General features: G+C 68.2%; 4 protein-coding genes across 4 annotated transcripts; 2 read left to right on the top strand and 2 right to left on the bottom strand.

Annotated features, from left to right (window-relative positions):
• Positions 1-238: 238 nt before the first annotated feature.
• On the bottom strand, positions 239-2,631 carry F751_6129 (hypothetical protein; the record flags this gene model as incomplete). Its single annotated transcript, XM_011399763.1, has 6 exons — positions 239-661; positions 807-995; positions 1,199-1,292; positions 1,519-1,709; positions 1,945-2,009; positions 2,175-2,631. The coding sequence occupies 6 exons, from the start codon at positions 2,629-2,631 to the stop codon at positions 239-241; spliced, it is 1,419 nt and encodes a 472-aa protein (XP_011398065.1).
• A 1,591-nt stretch (positions 2,632-4,222) lies between these two features.
• F751_6128 (hypothetical protein) lies at positions 4,223-5,755 on the top strand (the record flags this gene model as incomplete). Its single annotated transcript, XM_011399762.1, has 4 exons — positions 4,223-4,372; positions 4,889-5,016; positions 5,224-5,284; positions 5,636-5,755. The coding sequence occupies 4 exons, from the start codon at positions 4,223-4,225 to the stop codon at positions 5,753-5,755; spliced, it is 459 nt and encodes a 152-aa protein (XP_011398064.1).
• A 1,139-nt stretch (positions 5,756-6,894) lies between these two features.
• On the bottom strand, positions 6,895-14,066 carry F751_6126 (hypothetical protein; the record flags this gene model as incomplete). Its single annotated transcript, XM_011399760.1, has 10 exons — positions 6,895-7,107; positions 7,426-8,444; positions 8,665-8,965; positions 9,128-9,253; positions 9,465-9,952; positions 10,103-10,971; positions 11,736-12,139; positions 12,314-12,784; positions 12,938-13,593; positions 13,892-14,066. 10 exons carry the CDS (start codon positions 14,064-14,066, stop codon positions 6,895-6,897), a joined length of 4,722 nt encoding a protein of 1,573 aa, XP_011398062.1.
• F751_6127 (hypothetical protein) lies at positions 10,909-11,253 on the top strand (the record flags this gene model as incomplete). The annotated part of the gene is made up of 1 exon (XM_011399761.1): positions 10,909-11,253. One exon carries the CDS (start codon positions 10,909-10,911, stop codon positions 11,251-11,253), a length of 345 nt encoding a protein of 114 aa, XP_011398063.1.
• Positions 14,067-14,933: the final 867 nt, after the last annotated feature.

Here is a 14,933-nt window from a genome sequence, read left to right as displayed (position 1 = left end):
GGCCCGGGGTATCGATCTACAGATCGCAGCCGTCCTTTCAGGATGATTCCAGCCTCTGCTGATAATGCAAATTTTTGTTTAACGTTTCAGTGAGTGATGTCAAGAGATAGAGCTGGGTCACGAAAGTCACTCGTCACAACATCAGCGAGCGCGCAGGGTTGTGCTGCTGGCGGACGGCCTGGAGCGGGTCACGGGCGGCTCTGCATCTCCCCAGGCTACACATTGGGGGCACTGTGTCTCAATACACTGCAGCCCTCACCTCTGGCACACCCATATCCTGGCTGAGGCAGGATGGGTGGATCGCCGTGCCCTCCTGGTCGCAGACGCCGCCCAGCCTGAGGAGGGCCGGCAGGGCGTCGGGCGCAAACTTGCGCGCGAACAGCATGCACCGATCCGGCATGGGCTGGTACCCCGGCGGACTGGGGTCGCCGTCGGAGTGGTGCAGCTCCCGCGGGAGCCCCAGCCCCGCCCACGAGCCCCTGGCGCGGTGCTGCGCCGCCGCCGAGGCGAGGGCGGCCGCGACGGGGCACTCCCTCGTCTCCCACACGCCCCGCCTCATCACCCGGAGCAGCTCGGGGCCGACGTCCCTGGCGCGGTAGACCTTGGGGCTCCAGCCGCCCCCCGCCCAGTGAGTGAAGGTCAGCGACCCCTCGCAGCTCGTCTGCGGGAGGTGTGAGGGGCGCGCGTGGGCCTCCGAGGTGGCGGGAACCCTGCAATGTCGGCGGGCCTGCACCAGCCACCCAGATCCGCGGCGGTTCCGGCCCCTCAGCCCGAGAACACCCTGCCACCCGGCACGCGGCGCTGACCTCGTTCTGCAGGCCGGCGACGGCCAGCAGGGTTGGGAAGTAGTGCTCGTCGGAGACGCAGGAGCGCCGGGCCGATGCGCTGCGCCCCACGGCGCGCATGTAGGGGGGCAGGGGGAGCCCCCCCCCGGGCTCGTAGCTGTAGCACTCCTGCTCAAACAGCCGCCACAGGGAGTCGTCCCGCCTCACGACCTGCGCCGGGTGCGACTCGGTGCAAGGGGAATTGAGGATGTTGCTGATGCCTTGATGATGTCCCGTGATCATCAGGGGCACCTATGTAATCCCCACTGCCCCAGGCATGGCCTACTGGCTGGGCGCATGCCACCACAAGGCCCTCCATATCCAGCAGAGCGTCCACACGACCCCCCCCCCGCCCCTGCGTTGCACGGGTTCACCTCGGCATGCGACTTGGTGAGGCTCAACCACTGGGAGGACTTCCGCCAATGGACCTTGGTCAGCAGACCCTCTCGGTGGAGGTATGGACCCCATCTGAGGCCGGTGTGGGGAGGGATCGGGGGACGAGTGTGGGGCATGTGGAATCAGGGCGCCCAGAGAGCGTGTGGTGCGCACATGAGCCCGCGCTCTTGAGTCCTGGGAGCCATGCAGGGCACCCCGTCCCAATCCCCGTCAACCATCAGTCTCGTTCGCGTTGAAAAGAGTACCGTCTCATGACCCTCTGTCTCACGGAAAAGCCTCTGCCTCAGCAAGCCCCCACCGCCAAGCTTGCCTTTCTGCTGCTTTCCCGTGCTGAGGGCACAGCGACACCCGGCTCAGCCGGTCAGCCAGCAGCTGCGCATGCACCACTGCGGGGGGAAAGAGCGGCGCGCAGGACTCGGACAGGAATGCAAAGCGCTGGTTCCTCGGGTCGCGCAGGGCAGCGATGATGAGCCGCCGCATGGCCTCGGCCTGGAGGGGGGAGCGGGTGGACGTGGGGCCTGGGTGCATGCTGCGCAATGCCCCAGCCCCGAGCGTCCATTGGCAGTAGACAATCTTCCCTGCATTAAATAGTCAAACCCCACTGAAGCTCATGTGATGCGTGCCATGGTGTACGCAAACCCGCGCCAGAGGTCCCGAACTCCCCGCCCTCCCGCCCTACGCAGACACATCATCCAACCCGATCCTTCTCCCCACGCCAACGCACCGCAGAGTATTGGCCCCAGCGAACAAACACTCGTCTGTCGATCTGCGTCCCAGCAAAAACAGAGTCTGCGGAGGGACGGGTAGGAGACCTGTGAGCATGGCAGGACAAACATCCGCCACTCCCTCCCAGCTGGATGTAATGTCACTCGGATCTTGGCTCCTCACTTCCCCTGCCACACAGAGCCTGTGCACGCATGCGTCGTCAGGCTCCAATCCGGCCCCACCCTGTACCTGGGGGGAAGGCAAAGGCGGCGCGGGTGTGGGTGTGGACGGAGAACAGGTCCTGGCGTGCGACGGGGCCCTGCGGATCCAGGAGGCTCAGCGCAGAGAATGGGGCCTCCAGGCTGCCAGAGGCCAGCTCGTTGTGCGTGTCGTGGGCTTCCGCTGCCTTGTCGCTGGAAAGCATGGCCTGTGTGTCTGGGAGACGGAGGAGGCCGGTGCTCTCGTCCAGGAGGGCTCGCAAGTCCTGCGGGAGGGCAGCCTCGCGGGCCGTCCTCTGCCCAGCAGAGCGGCCGCCGGGGTGGGGGGAGGCCCGTGGGATGCGATCGATCGAGGAAGCTGCGCTGTCCTTGCCTCTGGCGTGGCGTTGCCCCCCGCCATCCTCCCAGGTCTTCCTGCCTGGGCTGGACCCGGGCGGCTGCCGCAGCAGCGCGGCATGCTCAAAGAACTCCTTCCAGACCGGCTCCATAGGCAGACTGCCCCGTGAAAGGAAGAGCAGGGCCACCTTGTGCGGGGGTTGCTGGATGTGATCCCCCCCCGGTCCGTGCCTGGGCACCAGCGTGAAGGCAGCGCCCAGGGAGGCCCAGGCGATGTAGCTGACGAGCAGTGCTGCGGAGGTAAAGTACGCCACCGTGGTGGGGCGCAGCCTCTTGCCCAGTGCCAGGCCTCGGCGGCGCCAAGCTCTCGCAGGCTCGGCAGAATGCGGGCGAAGGCACGGCCCGACACCACCCTGTGGAGGGGTGCGGGCTTGACGGGTCTATACGGCCCCCTGCATGCCCCTGGTCCATGTCACAATGCACCGACTCACATCGACGGGTTTGAGCCGGGCAAGCATGGATCACGCAGGCGCTCGTTCCATCCTGAATGTCCAGGCGTCCTTCAAACCGATACAGGGAGTTTCAGCCGGGCTGGGCAGTCGGGGCGACACATTCGTCGTTAGTGACCAAGCGTGTATGCTATTGACATCATACTGCATGCACCATGGTCTGAAGGACGAACAGCTGTGATAGCAGATTCCATCGCTGTTCCATCTCAGCTCCGAATTATTTCGGGAACGACATCCGGATCTCAATCTCGCAGCGCTTTGGCAATCTCCCAAGCTCGATCCGCGCATTGGAATGCACTCACTACACCAAGTATACAAACACAGATCGATATGATGGAAGAATATAGTCGTACGCATTTTTTACTCAAGATACTCAAGCAGCAAGAGAGCCACCTCGCACACTGATGAGAGACAGAACAAGCCCATTCGACATTATCGCGACATCCCCCAATGTGGTTGCCTTTTACCTCAGCGGAACGTAAAGGGAGGACTTATGCTCGATCGATGCAGCGCATGCCTTTGGTGACGCGATCCGGCGCCACCTCCTCCTCCGGGGCCACCGGGGATCGAGGTGCCTCGGGTTGGTGGCTCAACGACAAGATCCGGGCGCACTCCCCCCCCCCCCCAAGCTATTGTCCAGATCCTGCAGGAATTACATTGCATAATGCTTTCCTGAGGACGATCAGAGATGGGACGAGCTGGCACAGCGGGCAGGAGCCCTCGCGGGGTTGTAGATTTTTCCAAGGCCAAGGACCAGGTAGGTAGGTCTGAGGGGGCTCGCCGCATGACATTGTGCCTTCGAATATTCGCTAAGAAGTGCCCGTACACCTCGTTACACCCAACAGGATCGGTTCGAGGTGCCCAAAGGATGCATGACGGTGTCGAAGTCAGGTGGGTCCCTCGGCATCCGGGATCTGGCCAAGGGTCCCCGGCCTGGAGGGCCTGACCAATGTCGAGCACACGGGCGACTCCCCACGATCCGGACGGTATCGAACTGAATCATTCCAATTGTTGGTCACAGGAACTCTGCTGCACGGGCTGCCAGCCAAACCGTGCCTCCGGCTGGACAGGTGGGCAGGGCCTGCGGTGGTTGTGCGGTGGTTGGGCGAATCTGCCTGTGTGTCTCATTCGCATCGCCCCTTCCCTGCCCGGTGCCGGGCCCCGCTCTCACCTCCAAGCACTGCGTGGTCACCTTTGCCGCTCTCGTCCCCTGCCTTCCTCCAGTGCACACTCGATGCTGGAATCATCCTGGACGATAGGCTCGGGTGCGCCCTCCGGCCCGGTCCCCGATCCGTCCCGGGTCCAGCACCGCGCCGCCCGCCAGCTCCAGTATGCGGCCGCCATTGCCTCGAGGGAGGTCAAGGAGGGTCTCTCTGCACGAGCGGTGAGCGCGCCTGCCCAGCTGCCTGCAGTGTGGGGCCACTGGGGCGTCACCTGCCCGGACTGGGCGTCAGGTTCGCCATGTCAGCACATGCTGGCACTTGTCGGGGGCTGGAACTGGCCAACACTCACCCCCCCGACCTGGTCTCCATGCCTTCCAGGAGCGGGGCAAGGCGCGATGCCAAAACACCCAGTTCCGGAAACACCTTGCTTCCAGCGTGGGAGAGCATCTGCGGTGGGGCGGGTCTGTCGCCGGGTCCGTCGAGGTCACTCCCAGACCTGCGGCAGCATCGAAGCCGGTGGGTGCGACGCGTGTGGCCCTGGGTTGATGGGTTGGGCCGAGACAGGGCTCTGTGTCTGTTCCAGCCATCTGAGGGTAGATGGGCACAGGGGTTGGTGGCCTGACTGCTGGAGTTGCGGCCCAGGCCCAAGAGGCCTCCGGCATCTGATTTGCAACCCGCAGGCAGCCGTGGGCCCCTGGATCCCAGCTCAACATCCCCTTTCCCTCCCCCGCATGCAGCTGCATCAGCCGCCAGGTCAGCAGCTGACGTCCTGGGACATGTCTCGCCAGGCCTGCTGCCCGACCCGCACGCCGCGATTTGCCGCCCGCGCAGCGGCAGAGCAGCAACGGGCCGCCGCCCCCGACAGGTGAGCCGTAATCGACCCCTGCGGGGGCAGAGGGCATGTCTGCAGGAGAGCAGGGTGGGATGTGCGTCGCCGACGATCAGCCGAGGAGTCGACCTGATCCGTCTGGGAGAGCGCTCCGCGCCTCTGGGCTGCCTGGATGCCCTCGCTACTGTCGGCTGTACCCCCAGCAGCTTCCCCAGCTTCTTCCCACCCTCCCTCCCTGTGCAGGGATGCAATCCGCAACAGGAGACTGACTGAGCTTCACTCGGCCCGAAGTGCTGCCTCGGCCGTGAGGCTTGTCCGGGAGGAATGCCTGGCAAACGCATGGCCGCATGGTCTGCCAGTGAGTCGGGAGTCAAACATCGGGAGAAGAGTTGGGAGTAGGTGTTCGGGAGTATCGGCTCTGCACCAACCCTCAAGCGCTTGAGCTCTGAGTACGGGAAGGGAAAGCCCGGTCAGTGGCACTCGTCCTCATGCCCACCAGCTACAATCCTTGTCACGGCCCATCACCAGGGGTTCTGCTGGGCACAGACGCTGCACGACATGTGGTGCTTGTCTGACCAGTCCTGGCCCAAAAATTCGGGACGGTTGCCTCCCTGCACGACCCCAACTCCCACACCCTGGTCCCTCCACGCCACAGAAGGGGGACCTGAGCCGCGCTCGCTCCGAGGGCCTGCGGGTGGTGGGGCTGGGCTGCGGCCAGCCCTGGGCCATGCCCGAGGCTCAGTACCGTGCCTTGAGGCCAGGCATGAAGATGTGAGGCCTGACTGTGACCGGTGGGCTCTGTGGGCAGACCGGCCCCAGCACGCAACTCCTCTGCGAGCAGACTGCATGCTGTTGATGACTACCTGCAATCCTTTGCGACAGTGCACGCACAGAAACTGCCTGTATGCGCTGCCTGAACTCTCTGTAAAAATTCCTTCTTGCAGCAACAATGCTCTGTGCAGATAGGAGCAACTGGCTTAAGAGAATGTACGCATGTGTCCCTCTGTGGATTGTGCAGACTCTATTCTTAGCTGTTGCTGTGCTTTAAATCTTTGGCAAACCATTTGTCGCCTCGACATGCCAATGTGCACGTCTTCACTCTGCTCGGGATCAATTCACGCTAGGAATCGGGGGCCTGCACAGCTTGCTGGAAGGTACAGTTGTGTACAACAGCAATACCCTTGATGAGTAGTAAGTCTGCGGCTGTAAAGTGCAGGCTGTGGGGGCCCAACAATGTGTGTCACAATCTCAACTACAGCAATTGCTGAGGTGTCTGCAGGCCACATTTTCAAGCCGCCTTGACCAGGGCCATGTCCAGCAAAATAGAGCAGGCTGCACCTTGGGCCGTCCAGCGCCGTTCATGGCAAAGGTCTTGGCTTTGCGGCAAGGATTCTGCCTTTGAGAAGCAGCGATCAAACCGCTTTCCTGTGCAAGATGCAGTGCTCTGCCGACAGACGGCCAAGCCGTCCCAATCACTCCCTACCTTCACATGGGCCTGGTGAGAAGTGCCCCTGTGCCGCGAGACTCTGTAAGCTGGGGAGCCTCCCGGACGACACTCCCAGAGATGGCAAAAAGTACTTGTCGTTGCCGTCCTCGCACACCTCCCACTCTTCTTGGTTGCCTCAGTCAGCCTCGCTGCCTGTGGGGGAGGAGGGGGCCCCAGTGCTCCTGGGAGTGCAACGCTGGACACTGCCTCTACGCTGGAAGCTACAAAGGACAGCCGCCACGCCAACCCCCAGATATAAAGCGAGGACAGCTCTCCAGTCAACACACAGGACACCCCCCGCCGTTGCCAAGAGACCAACCCAGGGTGCGCGGGGAAGGGGAGAACAGGAGAGGCCCACCGGTGAGCGCCGGTCCACCGCACGCCCGCATGCCGCCCAGTTGACCCCGCCACGTCTCCTCGGCCCGGGGTCAACCCTGCGGTGCCCCGCCATCCAGCACGATCCCTACGGTGGCCGCCAGGGCCGCCACGTCCTCGCCGGCCCCCTCGCCCGGCCCCCGGCTCCTGACCAGGCCCAGTCGCTGGGTCCAGAGCCGGCGGCTGTGCGGATGCAGGCACAGGGCTGCTGCTGACAGCTCCAGGGCGGCCAGGCTGGAGCAGAGGTCGGCCAGCTTCACGGCCGACTCCCAAAGGGACGGGGGAGCGGGCGGGTGGCAGGACAGCAGCGCCATAGCGAGCGTGTGCAGGTGCCAGGACGCGCGACGGTCGCGCCAGACGGCAGGCCCCTGTCGCTGCAGAGCATCGGCCATCGCCTTGAGCGGTGGAGGCCGAGGGGTTTGGGGTGGATTTTGGTGGGGACCTTGAACCTATTCCGGCGGCCTTCACAACAGTTTGGATCGACCGTTGAAGGCCAGGGATGTGGGTCCCTGACTCTGCGCAACCTGCGTCCCCCCGCATGTTTTGAGAGCCCCCCCCCCCCCAACCCCTCACCACCCACACACCTTCTTTGCGCCCCCTAGGATCAACGCCGCCTGGCCGGGCACTACGGTGGGAACCAGGGCGCAGGCGGTGGGTGCATGGCCGCCGCCTCCATCCCTCACCAGCTCCTCCATCAGCTGCGTGCGGCTGGCCTCGGGCAGGCCGCCGAACATACTGGACAGCGCCGCGCCGGCGTCTGCACTCAGTCTGGGCCTGAGCGAGCCCATCTGGCCGCTGGACCCTGCCAGGTGCGGGGGGAGGGGTGGCCCGGGTGCCTCCGACGGCCAGCACGCCGGCGCATCCAGCACCCGCTCCCCTGCAGTCAGGGCGCGCTGGGCGCCCCTCAGTGCTGCAGCGCACCCGCTCGGCCGCCTGTGCAACCTGAGCAGCCAGCAGGCGGCCTCCTCCTGGGCGGCCAGCACGCCGCTTGGCGAGGCGGACGCGGCAGGGGAGCGCGGCTCCTCCGCGTCGTCCTTGGTAGCAGAGTGGGAGTGCCTGCCTGCCAGCAGGCAGTGCAGGCAGCCCGCCACGCCCAGGTACAGGGCCTGATGGGCAGAGGCTCCCCGGCCCTGCCCCGGCTCGGGGGGGCTGTCTGGAATCCCTCCCACGCCGTCCCGGCCCACCCAGTCCAGCAGCTGGTGCAGGGCCGGGGTCAGACTGGCTCCCAGGAGCAGCCTCGCGACGCCCTCGCTCTGCACGCCCCCGGATGCACCGTCGGCAGCCTTCCCGCGCGGGGTCCGGGGGCCCTCGGCGGCTTCGGGCGTGGCAGCCGCCACAGCCGCCGCAACCGCTGCAGGCCCCTCCCACGCCGCCCTCCACCTGTCCGCCGCCCGGGCGGCCAGGTCGGGCTCCGCCTCCACCGCCAGCGCCGTCAGCGCGGCTGCCGCACACAGTGGATCCAGTAGCCCAGACCACAGTGCCAGCAGCATGGGGTTGCTGGCGCCGGGAATGCCGGCGTCACCGGCCGTCGGGTGCGCCACCGAGGTCACGCAGGCCAGCGTGGTCAGCCAGATCAGCGCGTCCGGCGGGCCAGAGGCTCCATCTTGTCCGTGGGTGGGGTGGGGTGGGGGTGTGGCTTGGGAGAGGGTGGGGCGATTCAAACTGGGCATCCCCACCGCGCATCAGAAGAGGGCGCGCGTGCTGAGCCCCCCAGACTGTGCTGCGCCGTCGTCTCCTCCCCCGGAGTTGCCCCTTGGGATTTGGTTGACGTCCAGGCCCAGCCTGGACCGCAGCCTCGAGCCCCTCCCCCCTGTCCCCCTCACCCTTGCGCCGACATGCCCAGTTCATCCAGAGCTCGCCCGCCCTCCCGAGCACGGCCTCCGCCGCCCGCGCGGCGATCGGCGCCTCGGGGACGCTCGCCGCCGGGTGCGAGACCCTGTGCCGCCAGATGTAGGCCGAGGCCGAGGGCGGCGGCAGCAGCAGGCGCCAGCTGCTGACCATCGCACCGGCCAGTTTCTGGTCGCGGGTGAGCACGGCCAGGGAGAGGCAGGCCGATAGCAGCCCGCTACGTGCCTTGATGCCTGGCACCTGCATGCACTCCCGATACCGCTTCTTCCGATACCCCTGCCGTGTCAGGGGGGGCCCCCGCGGGGGGGGGGGTTGTGAAGAGGCAATGGAGGGAGCGCACGGCATCACGTCGACCAGGGGCTAACAAGGGACCTTCGGCGTCGTGGCACCGGCCGAAGCCCCTCCAGGCTGCCACACCCATCCCACACCCGGGCGCACATCCGTGGCTATGGCGAGGTGGCGCAGGGCGCCGCTCGCCAGCAGGAACGCATCCTTTGTCAGCTGCCCTGCAGCCCAGCACACATTGGGGACGGCAGGCTCCCGACCCAGTCCCTGCTCGATGCTCTGATGGAGGGGAATGGAATGGGGAGGGGTGGCTGGTGACTGTCTCCATGCTCACAGGAAGAGGCAACGGAGTGGGTAGCTGTGCGAACCAAACAAACCAGTGGCAGGGGCATGCCAGGACAGGGAATAAAGTTGCCCCATGCTTCCATGCTCCTGTCTGGAAATCAGTACACAGCGCCCGCCTCTGTGCCTCGCGGCGCCCACCACTCACCGCAGGCACGGCGGCGTTGCCCGCCAGGGACGCCAGGGTCAACCACAGCGTGGCCCTCAGATCCAGGAACTCGGCCAGCCCCTCCTCCAGGCAGCGCAGGGTGAGGCTGGCCGGCTTCCAGCACTCCCAGCGATGTGCAGGCGCCGTGCCTCGCTTCCCCGTGCCCTTCTTCCGCTCGCTGAGGTCCAGCGGGGGAGGGAACCAGCCACGCAGCGCCTGCAGCTGCTCCGGGCGCTGGCAGGCACTGCTGACCGTGCACAGCATGCGCAGCGCGAGGTCTGTGGCGGCGCTCGCCCGCGCCCACTCGACGCGAGGCCCCCGACCCGGGCCGGGTCCGGCCCCGTCGGCGGGGCCTGGGAGCAGAGCGCAGACGCCCTTGGCCAGCACCCACAGCGTGTCCTGCAGGGTGCGCTGGCGCTGACTCAGCGCAACGAAAGCCGCGTGGGAGGGCGGCACCCGCCCCAGCCCGTCCATGTGCAGCTGGGCCTCTGCGTGGCCAGAGGAAGGGATGGGGACTGGGGGGAGGCTGGGCAGCAGGACAGCTCGCACGGACGCCCCTGCTGCGGGTGCAGGGGTGAGGCTCCCTGCAACACACCACCGAGCGACACTCCCCTCCCAGAACAGCATCCCGGCCCCACCTGCGCTCAGGGTGAGGGACAAATCCGGGCAGAGGTGCAGGTACAGGGGCCAGAGCAGTGCCGCGGCCGGGCACTGCGTGATGCCGCAGCGCAGCACGGCCAGCGCGGCGTCGCGGGCGGCGGGCGTCAGCCAGGCCTCGGTCTCGGACCCGCCCGAGTGGTGGTGCGCCGCCTGCGTCACGGCGCGCGCCCCGCCGCTCACTCCCAGGCATGCGAGCGCCGCCGACAGGAAGGCTGCCTCGCAGGGCCCTGCGCGGACCTGGCCCTCCTCCAGTCGCTCCAATTCCTCACCCCTTGGCCCTCCAGCCTTGGTGGCGGCGGGGGTCCCCGGGGTCCCAGCCACCTCACCCCAGTCCTGGGCGCAGCACACGACCCAGGCCAGCACCTCCTCCTCAGAGGCCGAGGGTCGCGGAAGGGGGGTGGCTCGGGCAGCAGCCCCCGCCGCGGCCCCCAACTCCCCGCTTTCGCTCGTCGAGCCCGCAGAGAAGTAGCGGGCCGAGGTGCCTCTGGCAGCGGAGATGCCTGGCGGCCCCGCCCCAGGCCCAGCGTGGGACCCAACGGCGCCTGCCTCTGCACCGCCCGTGCCCTGCACGTCGCTCAGCAGGGGCCCCTCCCCCGCCGAAAGAATTCTCCTGGGCGCACCGGGGACGAGCTTGTACGGCAGGGGCAGAGGCCACCGCCAGCCCAGCGGCGCTACTGCTGAGAGGAGGGGCGCCGTGAACAGGGGCCCCGGCCCCGGCCGCGCCCCGCCCAGCGCCGCGCCGCGCCGGTAGGCCGGCACCGGTTCCTCCAGCGCAACCTGCTTGATGACGGAGGGCGGCACGCGGACGGCGCCCCCTGCAGTAGCCAGGTCGCGCCGCATGCAGTACCTGGGCATGAAGGGGGTGGAAGCAGGGGAGGGGGGGGGGCGGGTTCAATCATGTGGGACCCTCGCTGAAACCTGCCTTGAGTCACATTCAGACCACTGGAGGCACACCACCAGGCGTGTCGCACGGTGTACGATGTTCAGGCTGGAGCGCCCAGGGACCCCAGAGCCATGGGCCTGTCGGTGGGTGCGCGTTCCCTCAAGCCTGCTGGTCTTCTGGACCCCCCCCGCACCCAGCCTGGCCCTACGAGACATCAGGACCCCACCCCCCTTCACCGGCAGTTAGGATCGTGGCAGTTGCCACGCAGGTCGAAGACGCAAAGTGGCCACTCTGGGTCGACGCCGGCCGGGCCCCTCCCGGCACCAGCAGGGGCGGGGGTGCCCGAGCCTGCAGCGCCGGCATGGCTCGGAGCTGGGCCCATGTTGTCAGCTGCTGCAGGGCCAGGGACACCCCATGCACCGACCCCAGGACCTCTGGGCCCTGCGTCATTCGGCCGGCTCGGTTCCACCGCGGCGTGCGCCGCGGCCAGCAGGCAGCCGTTGCTCGCGAGGAACGCGGGGACGGCCTTGGAAACCCGCCACGGTGGGGTCCGGACCCTGGCCATCGCCTCCAGGAGGCGCGCTGGTGATTCCATCACAGTCTCTTGCTGCTGCGGTGCCAGCCCAGGCACGCTACTCCCGGGCGTTTGCGGAGCAGGGCCGGGTCTGCCCGCCGCCGACTCCCCGGCCCCGCCGAGCGCCTGCACCCCTGAGTGCCCTGGACCCCACTGCGCCATCGGCGCATGGGGACAAGGTGCGGGGGCCGGGTCCACGGCGATCGGGGTCACGTTGGCGCCAGGCGCGGCCTCCAGTTCCCGCGCACGCTCGACGCCTGGGCCTGCTCCAGCGAGGCGCTTGGAGGCAGCCGTCGGAGCTGCCGCCGCGACCTGAGCAGCGGCCGCCGCGGGGGCACCGGCTTCAGTGGCCGGCGAAGGAAAGGGCGCAGCCGCCAGCGGCATGGCGAGCGTCTGAGGTGGCGGCCCCGCCGGCACGGCGGGCGTGCCCTCGGCCGGGCAAGCCTGCTCCGCTCCTGCCCCGCGCGCAGGGGCAACCCCGGCTGCGCCCGGCACCGCGGTCACCTGGTGCAGGCCGCCTACCTTGCCGATCTTGAAAGTGCCCGCACGGGCATGTGCCTGAGGCAGGGGGAGCTTGGTGGAGGGGTGTTCAGGGGACAGCCATGGAAGGCTTTCCTGCTTGGGCAGCAATTTCTTCGCAGGTCGCCCAGAGCCCACCGGTCTCCCTGCCGTCCCCGCGGTCATCCCAGCCCAGACAGCGCCACGCCCCCACCCCGCAGCCCCGCCACTCACCCACACGATCTGGCCGATGGGGTGCTTGCTGCGGTCCCAGCAGGCCAGCTGGGGGGAGCGCTGCATGCGTGCCACGACGAGGCGGACCGGGAAGGGGGTCGCACTGGCGGCAGCCTCGGCACGCACCGCGTCCCTGAAGATGACGTTCAGCTGTGCCGGCAGGTCCTGCACCGACAACTTTGGCCGGCCCGCAGCAGCCTCGCTGCGCCGCTCCGTCGGCGCGGCGCCGGAGGGGGGCCCTGCTGGGGCACTCGGTCGATCCTCCTGCACGGAGCACGGCGCACGGGATGCCAGGGTCGTGGCGGAGGGCGCCGGCATGGGCACCGGCACGGGCACCGGCGGCGCCCGGCCCGATCCCCAGATGAAGGCCGCGGGCGAGTGGGCGACTGTCGGCACGTAAGAGTGCATGGTACCGTAGGCCCCGGCCGCCGTCCCTCCACGCTGCCAGGCGGCGGCGGCGGCGGCCCTCCCCTGGTGGATTACGGGTGATGGGCGATGCCCTGTCCAGCGACCATCCCGAGGCGCGGTCGGTGGGGGTGGCGGCGGGTGGCGGGGAGGGGTCGACCCCGGCGGCATTGGCGCCGGCCCCTGTATCGCAGCGGGGGCCGCGGCGGGCTGCAAGACCTCGCCCTCCTCTGGCTCGGAGGCCCCGTCGCCGCCGCCGGCCGAGAGGTCCAGGGTGGCCGCCAGGGAGGGGCTGGTACGCAAGACGAGGGCGGCGACGGGCTCAGCCGGCCTCATGGGCGTGGCCCCAGGGGCATCGGCGAGCGGCGCCCCAAGCACGTCGGCGATGGACGCCCCGGCCACGTCGGCGCTGGAGATCGACATGTCCACCGACGGCAGCGCGGGGCCCGGGCTGACCTCTGCCAACTCCTCTGTGGCAGAGCTCGGCGCATGGTCAGCGCCATCGCTGTCGCCGGAGAGCACCACGATGGCCGGCTCTTCGCCGCCACTCTCGGTGGCCACCCCAGCGGCACCAGCCAGCGCGCGAGCATGCGGCGTGGCCCCGCCCTCGCCGGCTGATCGCGCCACGGCCGCGCCGCGGGTCGAGGAGACGGCCGACACGACGCTGGCGCAGGGGAGGGCGCGCGGTCTGGGCAGCCGCGCAGCAGGTGACGGCGTGCGGCTGCGTGACCTGGCAGCACGCCGGCCATCCTGGTCGGTCCCTGCCGGCGCTGGCGCCGGCAGGGACCCCTGCTCGGCGCCCATTTCGCGCATCGCGCGCATCGCGCGCTCGTGCAGGGTGGCCAGCCGTCCCTCGCGGTACGAGGCCACCGAGTCTGGTGGCGGCCGCAAGGGGGGAAGAGCGGCTGCAAGTGGGTCGGCAGGGGGCGTCAACGTCGAGTTGGGGGGGAGTGGGGTGCGGGGACGGCCTGGGAGAGGGCGAGGGCGTCAACCTGCTTGACGATCAACGTGCCAGACAGTCGATCCAGGCAGGGGTCGCAGCCTGCACTGTGCTGCCCGGATACTGGCTTGCAGCATGCCAAGCACACTCGAGCCTGGCCAAAGAAATCCAGAGGGCATAAGCCAAAACATCCCCGCACAGTAAAAGACTGCCGTGATCATACCCCAGCCCACCTTGGACCGCCTCCGCGCCCGACATTCCATCGCGCTGGAGGCCCGCCAACTCAGCATCCGTGCAGCGCAGCAGCTCCTGGAGGACGGCGCGGCGGAGAAGAGCGCGCTGCCGCAGGCTGGCTCGCTCGAACTCGGAAGCGACGCGCAGCCGGGCTGCCTCCTGCAGGGTGAGCATGCACAGGGAGGTTAGGTACCACAAGGGACTGCAGCAACGGATGCCCACAGCATGCAAGGTTGAGGGACGAACAAAGCAATCTTGGTATTTCCTCGCCTGCCAGGCGCCACGCAAGCATGCCAGGTGCTGGACCGCCAATGTGCGGATGCACAGGCCACCGTCTCTGGTTCATAAAGCCCTCAAACCCACAGCAGCCACCACAGCATAACCTGTCACAGCAACGCGCACCTCCGCCTCGACGACCCCTTCGCTCGGCGCTGCAGGCACCGTTGCTCGATGACCCTCCGCCACGAGCGCCTCGGCCTCCGGCATCGCTCCTGCACTACCTCCCGCGGCCCCCCTGGTCAAGCGTGACAGGGCTATTTCAGGTGGCAGCTCCTGGGACCTCATGGACAAGGGCATGGAGGGCGGCACCACCGGCCCCAGCGGGCGCGTGGACAGCGCTCCCCGCGGGGCCAGCGAAGGGAGGGTCAACCTCGGCCTTGTCTCCGGGGCTGGGGAGTGGCTGGCCTGGGCATCAAGCGCTCCCGCCGGCGGCTGTGTGCCGCCGCCCACGGAACTCGGTGGCCGTGCGGCAGGCGGTGGGCTGCCGGGGCCATCCGCCATGGCGGTCACGATGCCCCAGGCACGGACCTCTGCGCTCAAGTCAACAAGTCCCTCCGGTCGTGGCGTCTCGCAGCTGTCGAGCTCGGCACCCACCCACGTCCGAGGCCCAACGGCGGCGCCCTCGCTGCCCGCGCGCTCTGGGCACAATGGCCCAGCACGCCGCCCGCCAGCCTCGCTACTTCTCCTCAGCGTTCGGCGTGCCGGTGGGGACGGAGATCTCCTCCTTAGCCGCGGGGGCGAGCGAGACGCTGGACTCCAACT

This window comes from Auxenochlorella protothecoides, assembly GCF_000733215.1.
Source record: "Auxenochlorella protothecoides strain 0710 unplaced genomic scaffold scaffold82, whole genome shotgun sequence".
Taxonomy (NCBI): Eukaryota; Viridiplantae; Chlorophyta; class Trebouxiophyceae; order Chlorellales; family Chlorellaceae; genus Auxenochlorella; species Auxenochlorella protothecoides.
Note: the sequence above shows the minus strand (reverse complement) of the source record. Positions and strands in the feature narration are given on the sequence as shown.